Source organism: Cricetulus griseus, chromosome 2 (assembly GCF_003668045.3).
Source record: "Cricetulus griseus strain 17A/GY chromosome 2, alternate assembly CriGri-PICRH-1.0, whole genome shotgun sequence".
In the NCBI taxonomy this organism is placed as follows: domain Eukaryota; kingdom Metazoa; phylum Chordata; class Mammalia; order Rodentia; family Cricetidae; genus Cricetulus; species Cricetulus griseus.
The window spans coordinates 281678321-281697494 of NC_048595.1; the positions used below are offsets into that span (position 1 = coordinate 281678321).

At 42.8% G+C, this 19174-nt stretch overlaps 1 protein-coding gene across 3 annotated transcripts in view; it reads left to right on the forward strand.

Moving 5' to 3' along the window:
• Plekhg1 (pleckstrin homology and RhoGEF domain containing G1) overlaps positions 1-7455 on the forward strand; it is a 74932-nt gene extending 67477 nt beyond the window's left edge. For all 3 annotated transcript variants that reach the window (XM_035440402.1, XM_035440400.1, XM_035440401.1), the window contains one exon: positions 6428-7455. In XM_035440402.1, the coding sequence (XP_035296293.1) occupies positions 6428-7455 (1028 nt within the window). The remainder of the gene's footprint in view (positions 1-6427) is intronic.
• Positions 7456-19174: the final 11719 nt, after the last annotated feature.

Genomic DNA, 19174 nt, shown 5'->3' on the forward strand with positions numbered 1-19174 from the left:
CTCATATTACACAGACCACAAAGCCACCGTTGACTGTAGTTTACTTCAGTTAGATCATGTAGACTAGCATGACCGGGCCTCAGGGCTTGGTACACATGTAATATTACTATAGAGTTGGTACTTTTTGGAAAAAGTTTCTGGAAGGGAGCCTGAAATGTGAAAGAAAGAAATGTTTTAACCTATGAAAGAAGCAAGCATTCCCCTGTGAATCTGCAATGTGTGGAGGGAGCAGGTGCTCCTCAAAACCACTGAGGTTGGGAATCAGCTGGAATTTAGGGCTGCTGTTTGTTGTGGAACCCCCAAAAGTGCTCACCCCTAGCCCAGAGGTGAGGGGATGGTTCAGTTGGTAAAGTGATTGCCATACAAATATGAGAACCTGAGTTGAGTTCCCTAGTGCCCATGTAAGAAGCCGGGTGCAGCATGACATGGGCTGGGAAGGCAGAGATAGGAAGGCCAGTCAGTCTAGGCTCAGGGAGAGACCCTGTCTCAGAAGATGAGGTGGTAAGCAACTGAGGAAGACATTCAACATTGACCTCAGGCCTCCATATACACAAGCCGCAAACATGTACACACAATCCAGAAGTGCCCACTTCTGCTAGCAAAGACAAAAAAAAGGCTTTTTTTTAAAGACTTATTTATTTATTTACTTACTTACTTACTTACTTAATCTTCTGTGTGTGCCTGCCTGTATGCCTATATACCGTGTGTATGCAGTGCCAGAGGAAGCCAGAAGAGAGTGCTGGATCCTCTGGAACTGGAGCTGCGGTTGTGAGCTGCTGTGCAGGGAAGTCAAACCCAGGTCCTCTGCAACCAGGGCTCTTAAGCACTGCCCTTTATCCCTAGCCAACCCCACCCCCCATTTTCATGCAATTTTCTAAAGTACAATTCGTTGACCCCCACGAATTTCAGCTACTAGGAGGTGACTTTACATAGCAGCCAGCTACCATGCATTCAGCACCATCTCACTTGGTTTTGTCACTTAGTGATTCCAGGAAGCTTAAGTCTTCCGCCGGACTTCCTTTGTGGACACAGCTGGGCTTTTAGATGTAACATGGACAAGAATCGGGTACAAGGACAAATGGTTCCTCCTGTGACACCTTGAAAGACAGAACGATGATCCATGAGAAGCCTTGAGATGCGAATGAAGCATGAGGCTTGGTGAAAGAAATTACAAAAGGGATGTTCTTCTTAGGAAATCTTTTCAACCCCAGATACTGATTTCTGGGGTTGGGGCTAGGAATCTGCCTTTATTCTCTTTGAGACGGGGACTCATGTAGCCCAGGCTGGCCTCAGACTCCCTGTGTCACTGAACCCCTTGAACTTCTGCTGGGATTGGAGGTGGGTGCCCCACACCTGGTTTTACATGGCACTGGGATTGCATGTGGGTGCCCCATGCATGGTTTTATATGGCACTGGGATTGAACCCTGGCTTAGCCAAGTACTCTTCCAACTCAGCCACATCTCAGCCCCTGGAATCTGTATTTTAAAAGCCACCATATTTTAAGAAATCCTACGCTTGTTGTGCCCTGTGACACGGCCTAAAATTCCAGGCCTTAGGGTGTGGAAACAGGAGGATCTGTGAGTTCTACCCAGGTCTAAGCCAGCCTGGGCTACATAGTGAAATCCTGTTAAAGAGAGAGGAAGGAAGAAGGAAGGAATGGAGAGAGGAAGGGAGGGAGGGAGGGAGGGAGGGATGGAGAGAGGGAGGGAGGGAGGGAGGGAGGGAGGAAGGAAGGACTATTTTATGATAAATAACTACCTCAGTATGAAAAGAGTCAGTTTTCCAATTAAAAGCAGAAACCAAATCAGATACGATGGGACACACCTATAATCAGCACCCAGGAGGGCAGGGCGGGAAGGTCTTATCTGTCCAGCCTGGGCTACATAGAAAAACTTTGTCTCAAAAAACAAACAAACACAGAACCCCACAAATATGGAAACTAAAACCAAATGGTATCAACAAGATCAGCAAATCGGCCTCATGACAAGGCACATTTGTACACATCAATGCCACTCAGACACATGGGTGCCACTAACCTCCTTTCTCCGACTTCTTTATCTCCATGGAAACTAGACAGTAGGAAAGAGATGTCTAAGTCCTAAATGAATTCAAGACATTCATGGGGGGGGGATATGCCATAATTTAAAGTATTAATTATTAAAAGCTTTCATTTTCAGTGGTTTCCTATCAGATAAGGAAGTGATGGCTTAGACTTGGTTTTTGAAGGGTTTTACAGAATCTTCAAGATGTTCTTTATAATAAAATTAAAGTAAAAATTGATTTCTGTGTGACTGTGAGAGAGACTAGAATGCATTTCTTTTCCCCCTGGCAGTAGCAATCTTAAAGTCATTTATATCCTCTTTCCAATGCTCGTCTTGCCAAGCAGGTTGTTGAATAGTTACAGAAAGTGACTGATGTCAAACTGCAGGAGGACTTGGGGTGGGATAGAGTGGGGTGGGGTGGGGTGGGGTGACATAGGTGACCTTGGGAGAAGTTGCATAGTGGTAATTTCAGCCAGTAGCTGAGGCCAGGCCATTGTTTCCCAGGTTCAGAGAAAATATAATACTAATATTTCTGATGCTGATGAAGGATTGATTATGCATGCTAGCAGATTACAGTTTACCACTAATAGCCAGGGCCAACCTGCCTGGAATATGAGCCAGCCACTAAGATGCAAAATTCTAAGCTTGTTTGAAGCAAGCCCCTCAGACCTAAAGAATTGGGACCTATAACTTCTTTGAATAGAATTCTTTTTACCCACCTTTGAAGTATTGTGGTCTCTGTTTGGGGTTCCTTTTGCTTTATTTTTTTTCTTCTGGTTCATCCTGCTGTCTTCTTGGGGTACCGGAAGATCTCTTCTAAGCTTTGTATCTGGATCTTATCTTGACATGGTGGGCTGCTAGACTGTCATGGACTTCCTCCTCTACCAAAGAGGAGCATTCCCTCCCAAAGTGTCTTTGTGACAGTGTTGTCTTCCCCTCCTCATGGCAGGAGCATACCCCTAGGGCCTGTCATCTCTCAGACCTGGCTCCATCTGGGTGATCAAGGCCACTTCCTGTGCCCACTAGGCTTTCAATCAGTTGACATTATGACTCCTTTTCTCTCTCTTGTTTATCTGGGCACAGGACGTCGTAATCGAATGGACCGATTCTCCAGACTTCTGCGCATGGGCCTTGCCACTTTGCCAGGAGCTTGCTCTCGGTGTTGTGCGGAAGGAAGAGCACCCTATTCACCTGCTGAAACCCTCGAGCATCTTTATTGAACTCTGTCCCCGGGGTCTACAGGCCCCCGGTCACATGTCCACCTAGAAATCACCCAACCAGGTCCAGTTGCTCCCACCTTTTAGAGACTATTGTAGCATGTGGCCATCTTGTTCAGCAGATAGTATTTGAGACTAAGGAGACTCCTTGGAGTCCTGTATTTTGGGTGATATTTTCATATAAGCTTGAGAGCTTTTTATGTAATGTAGGAAGGGCACAATTCTCTGCTTCTGTTTATATTTGAGCAACATCAGAAATATCGGTATTTTTCTAACCCTCTTTCTTGAAATCAACATGCTTGATATTTCTTTTTTTTTTCATGCTTGATATTTCATGCCACAAGAATTATTTTAATTTTTAATCATAAAAAGAACTCCAACTTTCAAACCTTCAGGGAAAAAAAACAGAGAAATCCTGATATTATCATGTAATAATAATGTTTATGTCCTATACAGACAGTAGCAGAAGTAAAGTCATAGGCAAACTTTAACCCATAGACTAGCCCTGGGTTTCCTAGGCTGGAGATGTCAGTGGTGGCCAGCCATTTTCTATGCATCTGGCTAACAAGGTCTATTTAATCATAGCTTGAGCAATGGAAATTTGTCTTGTCCTTACTGGCATCATGCAAGGTGTACACTCTCCCTAGTGGGAACACTGAGACAAGAAATCAGTTTTCTCTTCTAATGAGCTACATTATATTCAGAATTTATCAATGGTCCCCCTCTTTGTCATCTAAAGATTAAAGTGCCCACTAGGAATTTTCTATGGAAAGCATTTTAATCCAAGGCCATCTTCCTGCTGTGGCCTGATTTGCACATTGGCTTGACTCTGCTGCGTGGTCTCAGGAAAGGCCCATAAATTGAAGTCCTATGCTCAGAAGGAAAGGGTGAAAAATCCATGTAATGAAATAGTTGAGACCAGTTTCCTTCTAGAAGTTTGGTGCTCTAAGCAAAGTATACAGCATTGTTCTCTGAGACCAAAAACTCATAGATTACCTGCAATAATAAATTAGCCATATAGTTTTTCTGTTTGAGTGCATGCATCTGAGTTACAATCAAATTAAATGCATATAAGACTTTGAAAATGTATTCATTTATTTTATGCATATGTGTGTGTGTGCCCGAGTGTATATATATGCACTGTGTGCATGCAGGTGTCCTCAGACACTAGACAAGCATGTCGGATCCCCTGGAACTGGAGTTTACAGGCTGTTGTGAACTGTCCATTGTAGGTTCTGGGAACCAAACTTGGGTTGTCTGGAAGTACAGTCAGCACTTAACAACTAAGCCATTCCTCCAGCCCCCATAGAAACTTATGAAAGAAGTTGGGAAAGGGGTTTGGAGGAGACTAGGACTTGTGGAGGATTTTGAGGGATGGGTGAGACTTGGTTAAGCAAAGATGAGGAGAGTATGAGAGGGAAAAGGCCTGAGATGTACGAGTATTTTAGAGATTATGTATTGTGTGAATATTTTCACATTATGTTACATTAGCTGCACTACAGTCAGGAGCCATGTCCTCCAATAAAACTTTATGGGTAAATTTATGCCAGGATACTTTTATTTGAATTGTGCATGAGTTCTGCTTTCCCTCAAATTGTCATCTCTTTAGAACTCTGTGGAAGTTAGTGCCCCCTGACTCAGCTGTGGATCAGTTTGGGGCTATACATAGTGTGAGAGCCATGGCTCCAGCTGAACCATATGACTTTGTCTAAAGTCCCAGCTCCCTGTGGTTAGGTCTCATAGTTAATGCAACATGCCAGGCTTGGGGAGAATGGCTGGCACAGAACACTGCAATGCAAGTAGATGGATAGTTAAGTAGTATCTCTTGAGATGCTGCTGCATTTGAGTTGGTATTAAGGAGCAATATTCTCTGTCCTTAAATGCAGCTTGAAACACAGTCTGAAACCCAAAGCATCTGAATATAAACTCTAATGAGACATTACACAGATGCCTGGCCCCGATTGCTGGGAACAGAGGTCAAGGGGTGAAAGGATGGAGGGGTTACAGCGAAAAGCACAATTTACAGTGAGGTGTCTCCATCTTCAAGGAAGTCAGGCTGAAGAAATAGCAGAAATCCTGCTAAATGTCTCTCACTGAAATTTAAAGGGTAGGACACCAACAACAGGTGACAAAGCATGTGAATAGTTCTATTACATATAATGCCATTTGCTGGTTGTCATAGATGGGATGAGCTTCCTTCGGAGATGCCATGCAGATGCCATGCAGATGAGATCTGAGCAATATGCCGGGTGCACAGTGTTCCTTGGTGTTAGGATAGTCACAAGTGCCTGGAGCACAGCTGGGAGAAGCTCCTGAATCGATGTCCTGATGGCTCAGGAGAATGTTCTCCATTGCATATCACCTCCATTGCATGACCATCTAGGTCATGTCTTTAGAAATGCCTGCACTCTGAAGGGAGGAAATATGGAGAAGGGGCTGTGGTTTAATTATAGATAGCAGGTGCTTTCTTGGAAGTAACTGCCAGGTCCAGTTCTTAAGTTAGTGCCAGATAGTATTCAGTTAAGGAACACTTGAGCAAGGGATCTGTTCTTGATGGTTTAGAGACATGGGTTTTTAATCTTGGCTTTGGAGGAATGGGAACGGATACATGAGCTAGTCCTGATTTGAGCTAAAGGAAAGAACTTTCCTATGTTCTGGCTGCCAGGCAGCAGTGGTAGAGTGTTATTTGAAAACCACGGGTATTGGAACAGCTGCTAGGAGCCAACTTCCCTAAGAAAATTTGTCTGAGGGCAAACAAGAGTAGCACGAAGCCAGTGGTGACTGCAGAGTTGTGATCCTGTTTGTTTTAGTGGACATGAGGTATTTTTATACACCAGAACATACGCTCTAGCATTCTCATTTGACACTGATTTGTTTTTAGCATTGACACTATTTTATGGATTAAAGGAATTTTTATGACACATGCTGGACACTTTCAGATCTGCCATTCAGATAAAATAGTATAAAATTCAATCAAATTAAATGAACTCTTTTTTTATTAAACTGTGGGTTATTTTATTAGCATTGTATTCAGTCACTACTTACCCTTAACCTTAAGTCTATTGTCTGTTTTTTAATACATCTATTAGGGTTTTATGTCCTTATATTTAAGCTTTCTAGCAGGGATAATCCTATATATACTTATGGTTTCAATATATGCCTTCCAGGTGCCAGGATTGCTGAATATTCCCAACTGTACGACCAGATCGTGTTCAGAGAGACACCTATTAAAGTTCAGAAGGATGGCTGGGCGAGGACCCAAGAACCCTCTCTCCACAGGCCTATGTCACCTTCCCAGCCCCATCGTGGTGGTGAAGACTGGCTTTGGCATTCGCCCTACAGTAATGGAGAGTTAGCAGATTTCTGTCCCCAGTCTGAGCAAGACTCAAAAGCAAAATATCCCACGTTAGAGATCATCACCAAAAGCATTCCCAGACAGTTGTCGGCAGCTTGTTCGGTGCCTTCTCTTCAAGTGTCAGACCCCCTGCTGGGCCCTGTGCAGCGATGCAGTGTGGTGGTCAGCCAGCCCCACAAAGAGAATTGTCAGGGCCATCTTTACAACTCTCTGGGTCGCAAAGCCCAGCCCTCCAGCAGGCCCCAGTCATCTTCCTCAATCCTGATAAACAAATCTCTTGACTCCATCAACTACCCAAGTGAGACAGAAAATAAGCATCTGCTGTCTTTACACAAAAGTCCCAGGGGTGTGAGCCAACAGGACTTGCTGACAGGCGTGGTGGACTCTTGTCAACAGGACACTGGAAAACGCTCTGATCTCACACTTCAAGACTCACAGAAAGTTCTGGTGGTAAATAGAAATTTACCCTTAAGTGCCCAAGTAGCGACACAGAACTACTTTTCCAATTTCAAAGAGACTGAAGGAGATGAGGATGACTACGTGGAGATAAAGTCAGAAGAGGAGGAAGTGGATCTGGGTCTCTCTCTGAGTCAGGGCAGGAAGTCTGACCCAAAGACCCCTGCCCCTGACTGTTCTGGTAACCTTTGTAGACACAGTGCACCTTGCTCTTTGAAAGAGCCAGTGAGCAGCAGGCTTGGGCTTCCTCCTTACCTGACACCATGTAAGGACTCTGACAAATTGAATGATTATCTGTGGAGGGGGCCATCACCTAGTCAGCAAAACATTGTCCAGTCTCTGAGGGAGAAATTTCAGTGTCTTAGCTCCAGCAGCTTCGCCTAGGGTTCTAGAACTGTCCAAATCAGCACCTCGGGCTTACAAGTTACCAATGGGAAGAGTTGTTTTGTTGTTGTTTTTTAAATATATATACCAGTTTAAAACATTTTGCAACACCCAGAGGTGTGAAACATGCCCTCCTTTCTATATAGCATGGCTCTTTGAGCTGGCCCCCCATATCCTGAGAGTAGCGCTCATACAACTCTAAGATTAACCCCACACACACACCCCAAAGAGTTTTATACTGTGACTCAGAGGTAGCACGAGTCTCTTCCACAGTTTTTAAAAAGAGAAACTAGAGTTATTTAAAGAATTCTGTGTGGCATTTCTGTTATATTTATGGCAAGACTCAAGAATGATGTATGCCAGGGACCACTGATGAGGATACAGCCTCATCATGTGTTTTAAGGTTTCCACACTGGTGTTCCGATCCCATTTCATTAAATGCCAACATGACATGACTATTGAAAAATCTAAAATGTAGCCCTAGGACTAACTGGCTATTAGAAAAATAAAAATATTTACCTGTATTCCTAGACAAGGCCCATATGGTGTGCCACTAAGTATGGTAATTCTACAATTTCTGGAGTGAAATAAAATAATTCTTTAATGGCTTAAAGAAATCCAAACTCAAAGGAATGCAAGCCAACTTAATTATTAGATAAGATAAGGGAGACTTCTGGAAACAGCCTGATTATTTCTTCATATTATAACTAAAGGAGACTTGCTCCCCACAAAATAATCCAAAACATCCCACTATGCTACTATATATGCCTGTCTCTTATCAATACAGAGTAAATCCTCAGTTAAAATAAGACAAAATGCATCAAAATGACCCATCTAGAGCAGTTCTTCATAGACAGTTTCTTGAGCTTTGGACTGAATACCCTACTTGAAAAGTCTTCGCCACAGACACAGGCTAGAGTTTAGTTTCTAAACAGTCTGTGGCATAGGCCTCTTTCAATGTTTTGGAACATAGAAAAGAATGAGCCTCTGATTGTTGGATTCTGGCTAGTAACTTCATTTACGTTGTAGTTGTAGTTTTATACAGCATTTCACTGTGACAGCCTACCTATCTAACTCCTTGTCGATAAGAATGGAAGATGCAGAAAGAGAAATGAAGACAGATATATTGCTACTTCATAAAGGCATTTTAATGAAGGCTCCATAGATACAGTCAGACTTCTATCTCATAGTACCCTTTCTCTTCTCATTTTATACAGCGGAACATTCTGGAGTCTTTCCTCACCCTCTCACTCTCCACTTTAACTTATTTTTCTTTGTTTGAATTAAACAATCGACTCCATTGAAAAAGTTGAACTAGGAACTGTAGGGAAATATGCCAGGCTATCATTAATGGTAAGCAGTAATCATGGATCACTGACAGCTTCCCATAATTCTTTCCCTCTTTTTACTTCCGTCCCCTTTTACTTTCAACCTGTGCAATATAAAAATATGACCATCCTCATGTTACAAATAAGATCCTACAGTGTTGTTGTTGCTTTGCCTTTCTTGTCCTCCGAACCCTTTACTCTTCCTGTAGTTACCAAAACAATTGGGGCTGAAGGTGACACTTGGTGGTAGAGCCCTCACCTCATGTTCTCAGGCCCCTACTGATCCCCAAGCACTGAATTAAGTGGTTCTGAAAACATTTTTTCATTGCTTTTATTTAAGCATGACATTAGTTTTCCAGATAAAGCAACAGCAGAAAAGATGAGAACTCTGTTCCTAGAATTTACTGGACAAGTAGAACACATTTGTATCACTTGTCTTTGTTTGCTTGCTTGTTTTTTTAAAGTCACCTGACCCTTTTTCAAGGATGTAGTTTCCTGTTTTCTTTTCTTTTCTTTTTAGTCTGTATGACCCACATTCCAATATAGTCCAGGTTACTGTTCTGTCTGAGTCTCAGAAATTATTAATTATTCTCACCAGTGTTTTGATGCATGGTTTGGTGTCACCTACAAAGGTGGATGTCATAGTGTACAAAATGTCTATGTATGTGATCCTTTGGGTTCTAGGATAAATCTGTAGTATTAATGATCACCTCTGTGGACCAGGCTGCAGACTTTGAGAGCCGTGTGTGTGTGTGTGTGTGTGTGTGTGTGTGTGTGTGTGTAGGTCTGTGTGTGTGTGTGTACATGCTCAGATGCTCTGTCAATGTTATCAATTCAGTGCTTTTGTTTAAAATAGTTTTTTGGAAGGTAGGGTGGTGATGTATATACTTGGGGGGGGGAGTTTTATGTACTTAAACGTTCTTACTGGATTGCTGTACTGAAGGCTCATATATATATATATATATATATATATATAATATATATATATATGTTCACTTTTCACCTACTTTTTTTCTTTGTGGGGAAAGCAATGCATCTTGGAAAACATAGTTTAAATACTGTATATAAGACAATGAAAGTTAGTAATGCCCATTATTTAATAAAGTTTGTAAAGTGCAAAGTAAATTTTTGTTTGAATTGTGATTGCGCTACAACACATGATTTTTTTTCCAAACTGTTTGGCTATAATACTTTTGTCTTGCCTTGTGAACCAGAGAGAAAATGATTTGAAATAATGTCCTATTTAGCTTTATCAACTTGACACAGCCAAGAGTCACTTAAGAAGATACCCTCATTTAAGGACTTTCCTAAGTAAGATTGGCCTGTGGGCATGTCTGTAAGGGATTGTCTTGATTATTAATTGATGTAGGAGGGTCCAACCCACAATGGGTGGCACCATCCCTAGGCAGGTGGGCCTAGGCTACATAAGAAAGCTAGCTGAGCATAAGGTTGTGAGCCAGAGAGCAAGCTAGCCAGCCTCATTTCCAATGGTTTTTGCTTCTGGTCACTGCCTTGAGTTCCTGCCTTGACTTCCTTCAATGATAGACTATGGGCTGGAACTGTAAGTAAGCTGAAATAAACCCTTTCCTTCCCTTCCCTTCTTTTGGCCATGGTGTTTCTTACAACAACAAAAAGGAACTTGGGCAGAAGATGTACTAAGTCTCAATGGGCTCATGACAAATCAGTTGTCTAGATTGCTTTTGAAATAGTAAACTTGGTATCTGAAATGGTTTTTGTTTTCTTGACAGGAGGTTAAAATAAACCCGTCACTAAATTAAAAACCTTTTCATTGAATAATGTAATAATAAGACATCCTTTTTATTATTAAATTGAAAAATTAATCTAAATTTTTGGTTCAAAGTAAGGCTTGCTTAGTTCGTACAACTTTATATTTCATTTTTTTCTTGAATAGTTTAAAATTATAGAGACAAAAGCATGTATCTATAAATGGGTTATTACTGAAGCTTTTTTAAAACAATCCATTTCCAAATATAAACAAGCCCTAGCCAATTCAGTTGAAAACACAGGCTGCCTGATTCCACCCATGTGGAAAAGCAGTTGAGCATCTTCCTTTAGTGAGGCATCTCTAAACATCATACTGAAGAGGCCTCAGGTCTTCCTCATTGTGATGACTGGAAGTCAAGTGTTGTTTAGAGAAACCGGTGACAACAACAAAAAAAACATGATGTATATAAATTCTCTTCATAAATCTTCAGAAGGAAGGGGGGATAAATGTGCACTAAGTTGTCATTTGACATTAGAAGAAGACTGAATATGAAGAGGAAATGTCAATAGTCCTTTATGAGCTCTTAGTCCTCTGTGTAAGCTGTGGCTTTCTCTAGCTGGCCAGGTAAGGCTACACTCAATTCTTTCACTCAGGAATGAGAATTCAGTGAAAGAAACTGTTACTATATTTTTGCAATGTTTATGTCAATCAATATGTCTTTCTCAGAAACCTTGTGTACATGAGACTTGAAGCTTTATTGTATGTTGTTCCCAAGTTGCAAAGATCCCCAGAGACCACCAGGAAGACAGACCCACCAAACTGCAAAAGCAAGGTTTTATTGTTCATCCAACCATGACAGGGGCCCCATCTGGCTAGCCGACACAGCAGCCTTCAGAGGGAGCGAAGTTCCCTGTCTACTGCTAGGTTTCAAAGACAAAAGTTACAGGATTACATCATTAGGTAGGGGTTGGTTTCTGATTGGTTGACATTTGGGAACAATCAGGAGAATTTCTCAAAGTCATATTTTGGCATGAAATACCTGTGTACTAATTATTCTCATTGGTCAGTGCTGAGAGGGAACATTTTGTGGTTTCTATGGCTTTGTCATGTTACTTGCAGGTGGCCTGTTGTTCATATAGATACCAAAGTTTTTAGAACTGTATCCTGGAGACTACAGGGGAGGTTTTGTTCTCCCCTGGAGTTTCTTTTGTGGCCAAACAGTTCCCAGGAACCAAGTATCTAGGAGGCTAGGGGGCATCTGGAATTTTTTTGTGTTCAGTTTTGGCCCTAGGCTCCGAGAGGCCAGAGGATCTGGAGTTTCCTTGTGTCAGAGGCCTAAGTGTCTTTTCTGTAGCCTGTCATGGCTGCTAAAGCAGGGGTTGAGTGAGGGTCTGGACTTCATTGTACATATTAATTTTTACTTTAAAAAGTCTCAAGACATAAGTATATTCTCATGGTTTTTCTTCTCACCTCCACCCCCATAACTAGCATGGAACTCCAACACTACTTGGTATTTTGTTACATTTAAAAATTAGGTAAATACAGCAGGCAGTGGTGGCACACACCTTTAATCCCAGCACTTGGGAGGCAGAGGCAGGCAGATCTCAGTGAGTTCCAGGCCAGCCAGGGCTACACAGAGAAACCCTGTCTCAAAAACCAAAGCAAACAAAAAACATAGATGAATGCAAAGCCTCACTGTACAATGTAGAGGAGAGATTTTTCTCTATCTGCCCTCGGTCTTTACCTGGACACTCTGGTTGGATCCAGGGACCCACTTAATACATAGCCAATAACATGAGAAAAATATTAGTTTTAGTAGTTGTATGTAGACTTGGGGATATTTACAGAAGAATAAAGAAAAAAAAAAACAAAGAAATGGCATAGCACAGTAGTTTTAGAAAATCAATACTTTTGTGAAAGAATGCAGGGACAAATAGATTTTTGGGCCAGGGCAGGAAATTTGAGAGATATTATTAACAGCTAGAGTCAAAGATGGAGTTGCAGATACAGAAACTGAGTGAAAATGAGTGCTACTTCAGAGTTTTATACAGGTTCAGTGCAGCCCCAGTGACCAGTCTCTGATATCAAGGCGATTCTCCAAGAGAATCTGTATGGCCTGTTGTAGGTAAGACAGACTCAGTGAACCACTCTTGAAGTCAGGAAATTTTCAGCTGATTGTGTTTTAAAACAATCAACTAAGCATATTCTGGGATGGCACACCCTTCACTCCTTCCATCATTCTACATAACTAAATTAACTTAGGCTGTTACTTACACTGTATTTGGAAGCTCTTTTGCAGGAGATCAAAGTCCCCTTTTAGATAAACATTCCACATGGTAGCACATGCCGTGTTGTCTAATTTAATCCTGTCCAATGCTTTGTATGGTTTCTGAACAGCACATGGCAATTTGTTCTTGACCAACACGTGTTTAATGATTGACTAGACAAAGTCCAAAACTATTGAAGCCCAAAGGAAGAGAAAACAGTCAAATCAGGGGCATATGGAGACAAGTATGAATAACAAACAACTAGCTTTTAGAAACTCATAGCGAGGCTGTAGTGATGACACCGTGGTGAAGAACATTGGCTGCCCTTCAGAGGACCTGGATTTGGATCCCACCACCCATATGGCCGGCAGTTAACAACTGTCTAAAACTTCGGTCCCAGAGGATCCGATGCCCTCTTCTGACCTTCATGGTCACCAGGCATACATGTGGTGAACATACATACATACATACATACTTTCAAAACACTCATACACATAAAACAAAAATAAATCTATTATTTAATTCATAGCACCACCAGTAATACAATGTCACCTAATCATGGGAAAGTGGCACACAGATACAGGAATAGAAGTCAGGTGGTATGGAGGAAGCAATCACAAGAGGCTGGGTGTCAAAAGGCATGGCTTGCCTACTTTACAATGTGGTGCATACCACAGGCAAGTCCCCTTTATAGACTAGAAACAGGCCTTATTTCTCAGACAGTGGCTTTGTTCACATACAGAACACAATTTGAAAAGACAAGGGGCAGACAGACTCACTAATTCTAAAGCCATGTGGTTTTAGTATAGCATAGAAGAACAGGGCTTTGATAGTGATCAGAACTTCTGCTGTATGGGCAAACACAAGCCCCCAAATGCCCGGTTCGCACAGCATCCATGTGCAGCTGTCCACGGGGCTCTCACAGAACCCCCAACAAGACCATGGTGTAAACAAATTCCTTCTTCCATAGGCAAGTTAAATTGGAGTCAATGAGCTGCTGGCCCAGAGGCTGAATCTAACTTGTGCAATGTGAAAAAAAAAAGTTTAAAATCTAAACTTCTAACTTATCTAGAAGGAGAAAAGAGAAGGGAGTGGGGGCTGGACTAGCCTGTTTGTTCCTGGGTTCTGGTGAGGCAATGCAATGAGATCTGAGGAGAAGATACAAAAAAATGCAAAATCAACATTAGTAATGGTGACTTGCTTTGACCCCTGGAGGAGATGGTTCCTTTGTTCCTCTTTATGGGCTTGGTTGACAGCTAGAACACACAGATGTTCTAGATAAACAACAGAGTATCTTCTCCTGGGGGAAAATGAGTGCCTGTCACAGAAAGCATGAAGAACACGATGTTCCTTTGGGGGACTTTCCATCTGGGGCAGCTCACTAACGACACCTACCTTTCTGGTCTCTACAAGCCTCCGTAGGATGCTGGTGTATGAGATCAAAGATTCTCCTTGACAGTTAGGAATTCCACAAGGCTCAACTACTGTTCATATCCTGATTCCTAAAGGATGCTTTCTAGCTCAGACTCCCTTTGTGAGGGACAGGAGGCTTTCCTCCAGAGAATCTCTACCTCAATTGTCCAAAATGGATGTCCTTTCCTCTGACCCCTCCTGTGCTCTTCCAAAGCATCTTCTCCAGATGCAATCTTGGATTACATGGATTCCTCACTGGCCATCTGGCTACCGTCTTCCTTATACTCCTCATTTTCACATCCCTCCTTCTGATTGAAGCCACCAAGGTATGTCTACACGAATGCAAAATGGCATCGTCTACTCAACTCTCCAGGATCTGTCTCTTCTTTAGGATCACCCACTCTGCCTGTTCTCCTCCACATGCTTGATCCTCAGCACCGAACTCACCGCTGAGAACCATGCAAGGAGTTTACCTGCCTTGGTTAGTAAGTTAGCCTGCCTTGGTTTTCCAGGTCAGGGACAAGGTCACTATTATATCCTTGCAGGCCCTTGTTCCCCCAGACTCACCACAGTCCTGGTGGGGGGGGGGGCGGGGGTACCACACATGTACTGAGTTTATTCCACAGATGAGAAATGCTGTATAACCTGCCCTAATCAATGAATTTGGCTGGAGAGATGGCTCAGAAGTTAAGAGCACTGGCTGTTCTTCCAGAGGACACTCACCACCAGTATGTCCTACCATTATCCCAAGTAGCCTCCTATTTTGATGGACACTCGCCTCTCAGTTTCTTGATTTGATCACTCCTGATGACCCCTGCCTCCTTTGTTTTGGCCTCTGCACAGAGTAACTGTTCTTGTTACAAAAAAAAATTTTAAAAAACAACATAGAAGCTACCTCTAACATTTTTTTTAATCATGAGTTTTTTTTTTTCTTCCCCTTTGTCCTCTTGATGCTTAAAAAATTGTGGGAAGATACACATAACACAAAGATCATCATCTTAATCATTTTAAGGGCATAGTTCTGGGGCAATAGCCTTTCGCAAGATTACACCACCAGCTATGGCATGGCAGTTGGCTCTTCTGCTTGACTTGTCAGTGTTTCTTATTTTCCCTACCCCTACTCCAGTCTCTAAGAAATTCAAGCTCTAGTGCTCGCCCAACTCCAGGCTTCTGTTCATGTGGTTCTTTCTTCCCAGCATCCTCTGTGCCTGGAAATCCTGCCAAGCTACTGGCCATTCACAGGGTTTCTTTATGACTTTGGAGCCAATACTGGAACTAGCTCTTGTAGACCAGGCTGGAACCGAACTCACAGAGATCTGCCTGCCTCTGCCTCCCAAGTGCTGGGATTAAAGGCGTGTGCCACCACCACCCAGCTTGGCCATTCAGCTTTTTATTAAACCAAACAGAGTGATCTATCTTTACACAGTGTATTCTAATATCTTGAAACAATTCCCCTATAGTGCAAGTGTGTACCATGCCTGTGTATGTTGGTTAGCCTTTCATCACTGGGACAAAATACCCAACATAAACAACTTAAAAAAGAAGAATGTTTTAATTTGGTTCACATTTCACTCCATGGTGGCTGGCTCTGTGGCCTTGGAAGTGGGAGCATGTGGCTAACAAGGCTGCTGACCTCGTAGCAGTGAGGAGACAGAAATGGGCAGGGGGAGAGGAGAGAAGAGAAGGATCTGGGAACAAGATTCCACCTTAGTTACCTATTTCCTCCAGGTAAGCCCTACTCTCAACATCCATTCAGCTATAAACTCATGTTCTCATGATTCAGTCATCTCTCAGTCATGCCACCAGGTGGGAAGCAAGCCTTCACTGCCTGAGCCTTTGAGAGGGGCTTTCATATTGAATAACCCCATGTAAGACTCCAAACGCTTCTCATTGGTAATGATAGCTCCCTGGCTTGGGTCGGCTGTGCCGGCTTTAGGTCCAGGCTGGGCACAGACTTGGAGCTTATTCACATCAGTGTTCTGAGTATTTGATTAAAGCATCTTAATGGTCCCATCACAGGCATTTGTTATTCTGAACTTTCAAGTTTTTTTTTTTTCTTAATTGCCTGTGAAGAATGCACATGAGTCATGATGGGTTCAAATAAGTCATTAAGGTTCATTGTCAAACAGTGTGAAATATGACATTCTATAAGTCATTTCTCAGACAGTATTTTAATTTTTATCCACTATTTCTTTAGTCAAGGCAGAGCAGCAGCACTGCTGACATGAATTCATTGTAACCCATAATTCCAGCAAATGACCTTAACGCCCAATATGAGAACAAACAAACAACAACAACAACAAAAAAACTCACTTTAAGACTAGAGCCGGGCAATGGTGGCTCACACCTTTAATCCCAGCACTCCGGAGGCAGAGGCAAACGGATCTCTGAGTTTGAGGCCAGCCTGGTCTACAGAGCAAGTTCCAGGACAACCTCCAAAGCAATACAGAGAAACCCTGTCTCTCGAAAAACAAAACAAAACAAAAAATCAGACTAGAAAATATGTTGATTGTTTAAAATGATTGGTCTGCAAGTGAGGGGACAGACTGTACCTTAGCATGTCACCAGATTAAAAGGTGGAATGCAACATTCTACAGGGCTGCATCACCATGAGCCCTTTCAATGGTGTTTTCCATGACTGTAAAGGATACCTGAGGAGGGCAGGCTTTTTTGTTTTGTTTTGCTTCAGTTTGGTTTGGTTTTAGTTTTTCAAGGCAGGGTCGTTCTGTGTAAGCTTGGCTGTCCTGGAACTCACTCTGTAGACCAGGCTGGCCTTGAACTCACAGCCTCCCGAGTGCTGGAATTAAAGGCCCTCACCATCACCGCCCAGTGTGAAAGGCAGCTTTTGGGGGGGATGCAACAGGAAAAATAAAAGACCCAGAGACTGATACTGGGGTTCAAGCTTCATGCTGAAAATCAGAAAAGCAAAGTAGCCAGCCACTAGCTCTTACCACTACCTCAAGCTGAAAGGGCTGATTCTGCTGCCTCTCTTCAGCGTGGCTGTAGAATCCCCAAACTGAATGTCTTCCTATCCTCAATCTGGCTGGAAAATGAATACCTGATATAGACTGCTGAAAACCCTGCTCCTATCTTTTTCCCCCTCCATTTAAATTTAAATTAGAAACAAGATTGTTTTACATGTCAATCCCAGTTCCTTCTCCTTCCCCTCCTCCCCTACTCCCCACTAACACCCTACCTATCCCATACCATTTCTGCTCCCCAGGGAGAGTGAGGCCTTCCATGGGGAAGAGGGTCTTCAGAGTCTGTCATATCCTTTGGGATAAGGCCTAGGCCCACCCCCATGTGTCAGGCTTTTATACCCCTATAGTGAGTGCTGGGATCAAAGGCGTGTGATCCCAGGTTCTGAGATCATCTTTGTTTGAGCTATTTCTCTTTAGGACTGGATCAATCTTGTGTAGATCTGGGTGGCCTTGGACTCACAGAGATCCATCTATTTCTTAATTCTGAGTCCAGGATTAAGGTGTGTACCACCACCTCCTAGCTTCTGGCTACTGGGATTATAAGTGTGTAGCACCACTGCCTGATCTCTATAGCTTGAGGCTGACTTTGTTTTTCTGAATCCTCAGGCAAGCTTTAATAAATCATAAATAATGTATACCCACCTCAGGGGTGGGAATTTTTATTATGAGCTCATGGCTTGAGACAAATGGTTGTAGTTTGTAGTTTTGGGGTCTATGGCAAGGCAGTATACCAGGGAGAGCTGTGTATGTGGAACAAAAATGTTTGCCTGTTGTTAGCTGGAAGGAAAGATGAGAGGCCCCAATATCCCTTCCATGGACACATCTCTATTGACCTAAATTCCCACATTTGGCCTCAACTCTTAAAATATCCTTCCATCTCCCAGTGACATCACAGGTTGGTGACCAGGTCCCTAACACACAGGCCTTTGGGGTATTTATCCAACCAGCATGTTTGCGGACACCTTCTAAAACACTATCTTCAAAATGGCTTACAATATGACTCACTTCCATCACGGGGATTTTTCATAGCAAGTTTTTATGGTTCCCAGTTCCACTCAGGTACACATTTTTTTTTTTTTTAAACATGATGGCCTTTCCTCTCTAGAGCTTTCAGATATATATCATTACATAATACACCCTCTTTGGAACCTGCTTGGTCTTGCAATTCAAAAGCATTCATATCTTCAAGATGGCTCACCAGGTAAAGACACTTGCTGCCAAACCTAAAAAGTTGAGTTTTAGCCCCAGAAACCTCACCCCACCACCACCACCCCACCCCGTAAAAATTCAAGTTGTCAAGTTGTCATCTGACTTCCACTTGGGGGCCTTCGCAGGTACATTCATGAAAATAAGCAAAATGTAATTAAAATCCGGAAAAGGAGGACAGATCACCCTAGGATTTGGCAGGCTCACAGCTCTACCAAAAAACCAACGACTTCTCTGCATTTCCAGGTTCTCCTGGTTGGAAATCAAGTGAATGGCACACAATTCCTTTTATCGGTTGGGCTTAAATGGCCTATCTTTCCAGCACACATGGCAGTGTGAGCATCCAAAAACTGTCTACCTTGGATGATTCTATCCCACCTTACTTGGGGACTACAAAGTTACAATCTTATTCCCACTTGGAATATAATAAACTTGGAAATGATAAACCCTGTAAAATGTAAGGCCAATGACAACCCGCATAAGGCTACAAAGCCAGCATTGCAAACGCCAAGTACTGACTCATTTACCCTTAGGCCACTTCCCATGTAATAAACCCTTCCTTCTGGTGTAAACTGGACTTAGAGCCACTGCCTCCTACAGAAAGTGAGCTGCATTCTGAAGACTAAGGGTGGCACCAAGTTTTGAGGCAGAAGGGTTGGCCATACAACCTCGGGGTAAGGGCTCAGCGCCACCCGGATGCCCCACCTCCTCTGCATTGACTTTCAGGCAACTCCAACCAGCCGCCTCGCGTCGGCTGGCCCCCGCCCTCTGAACGTCACGGCCACTAGGTACAGTGCC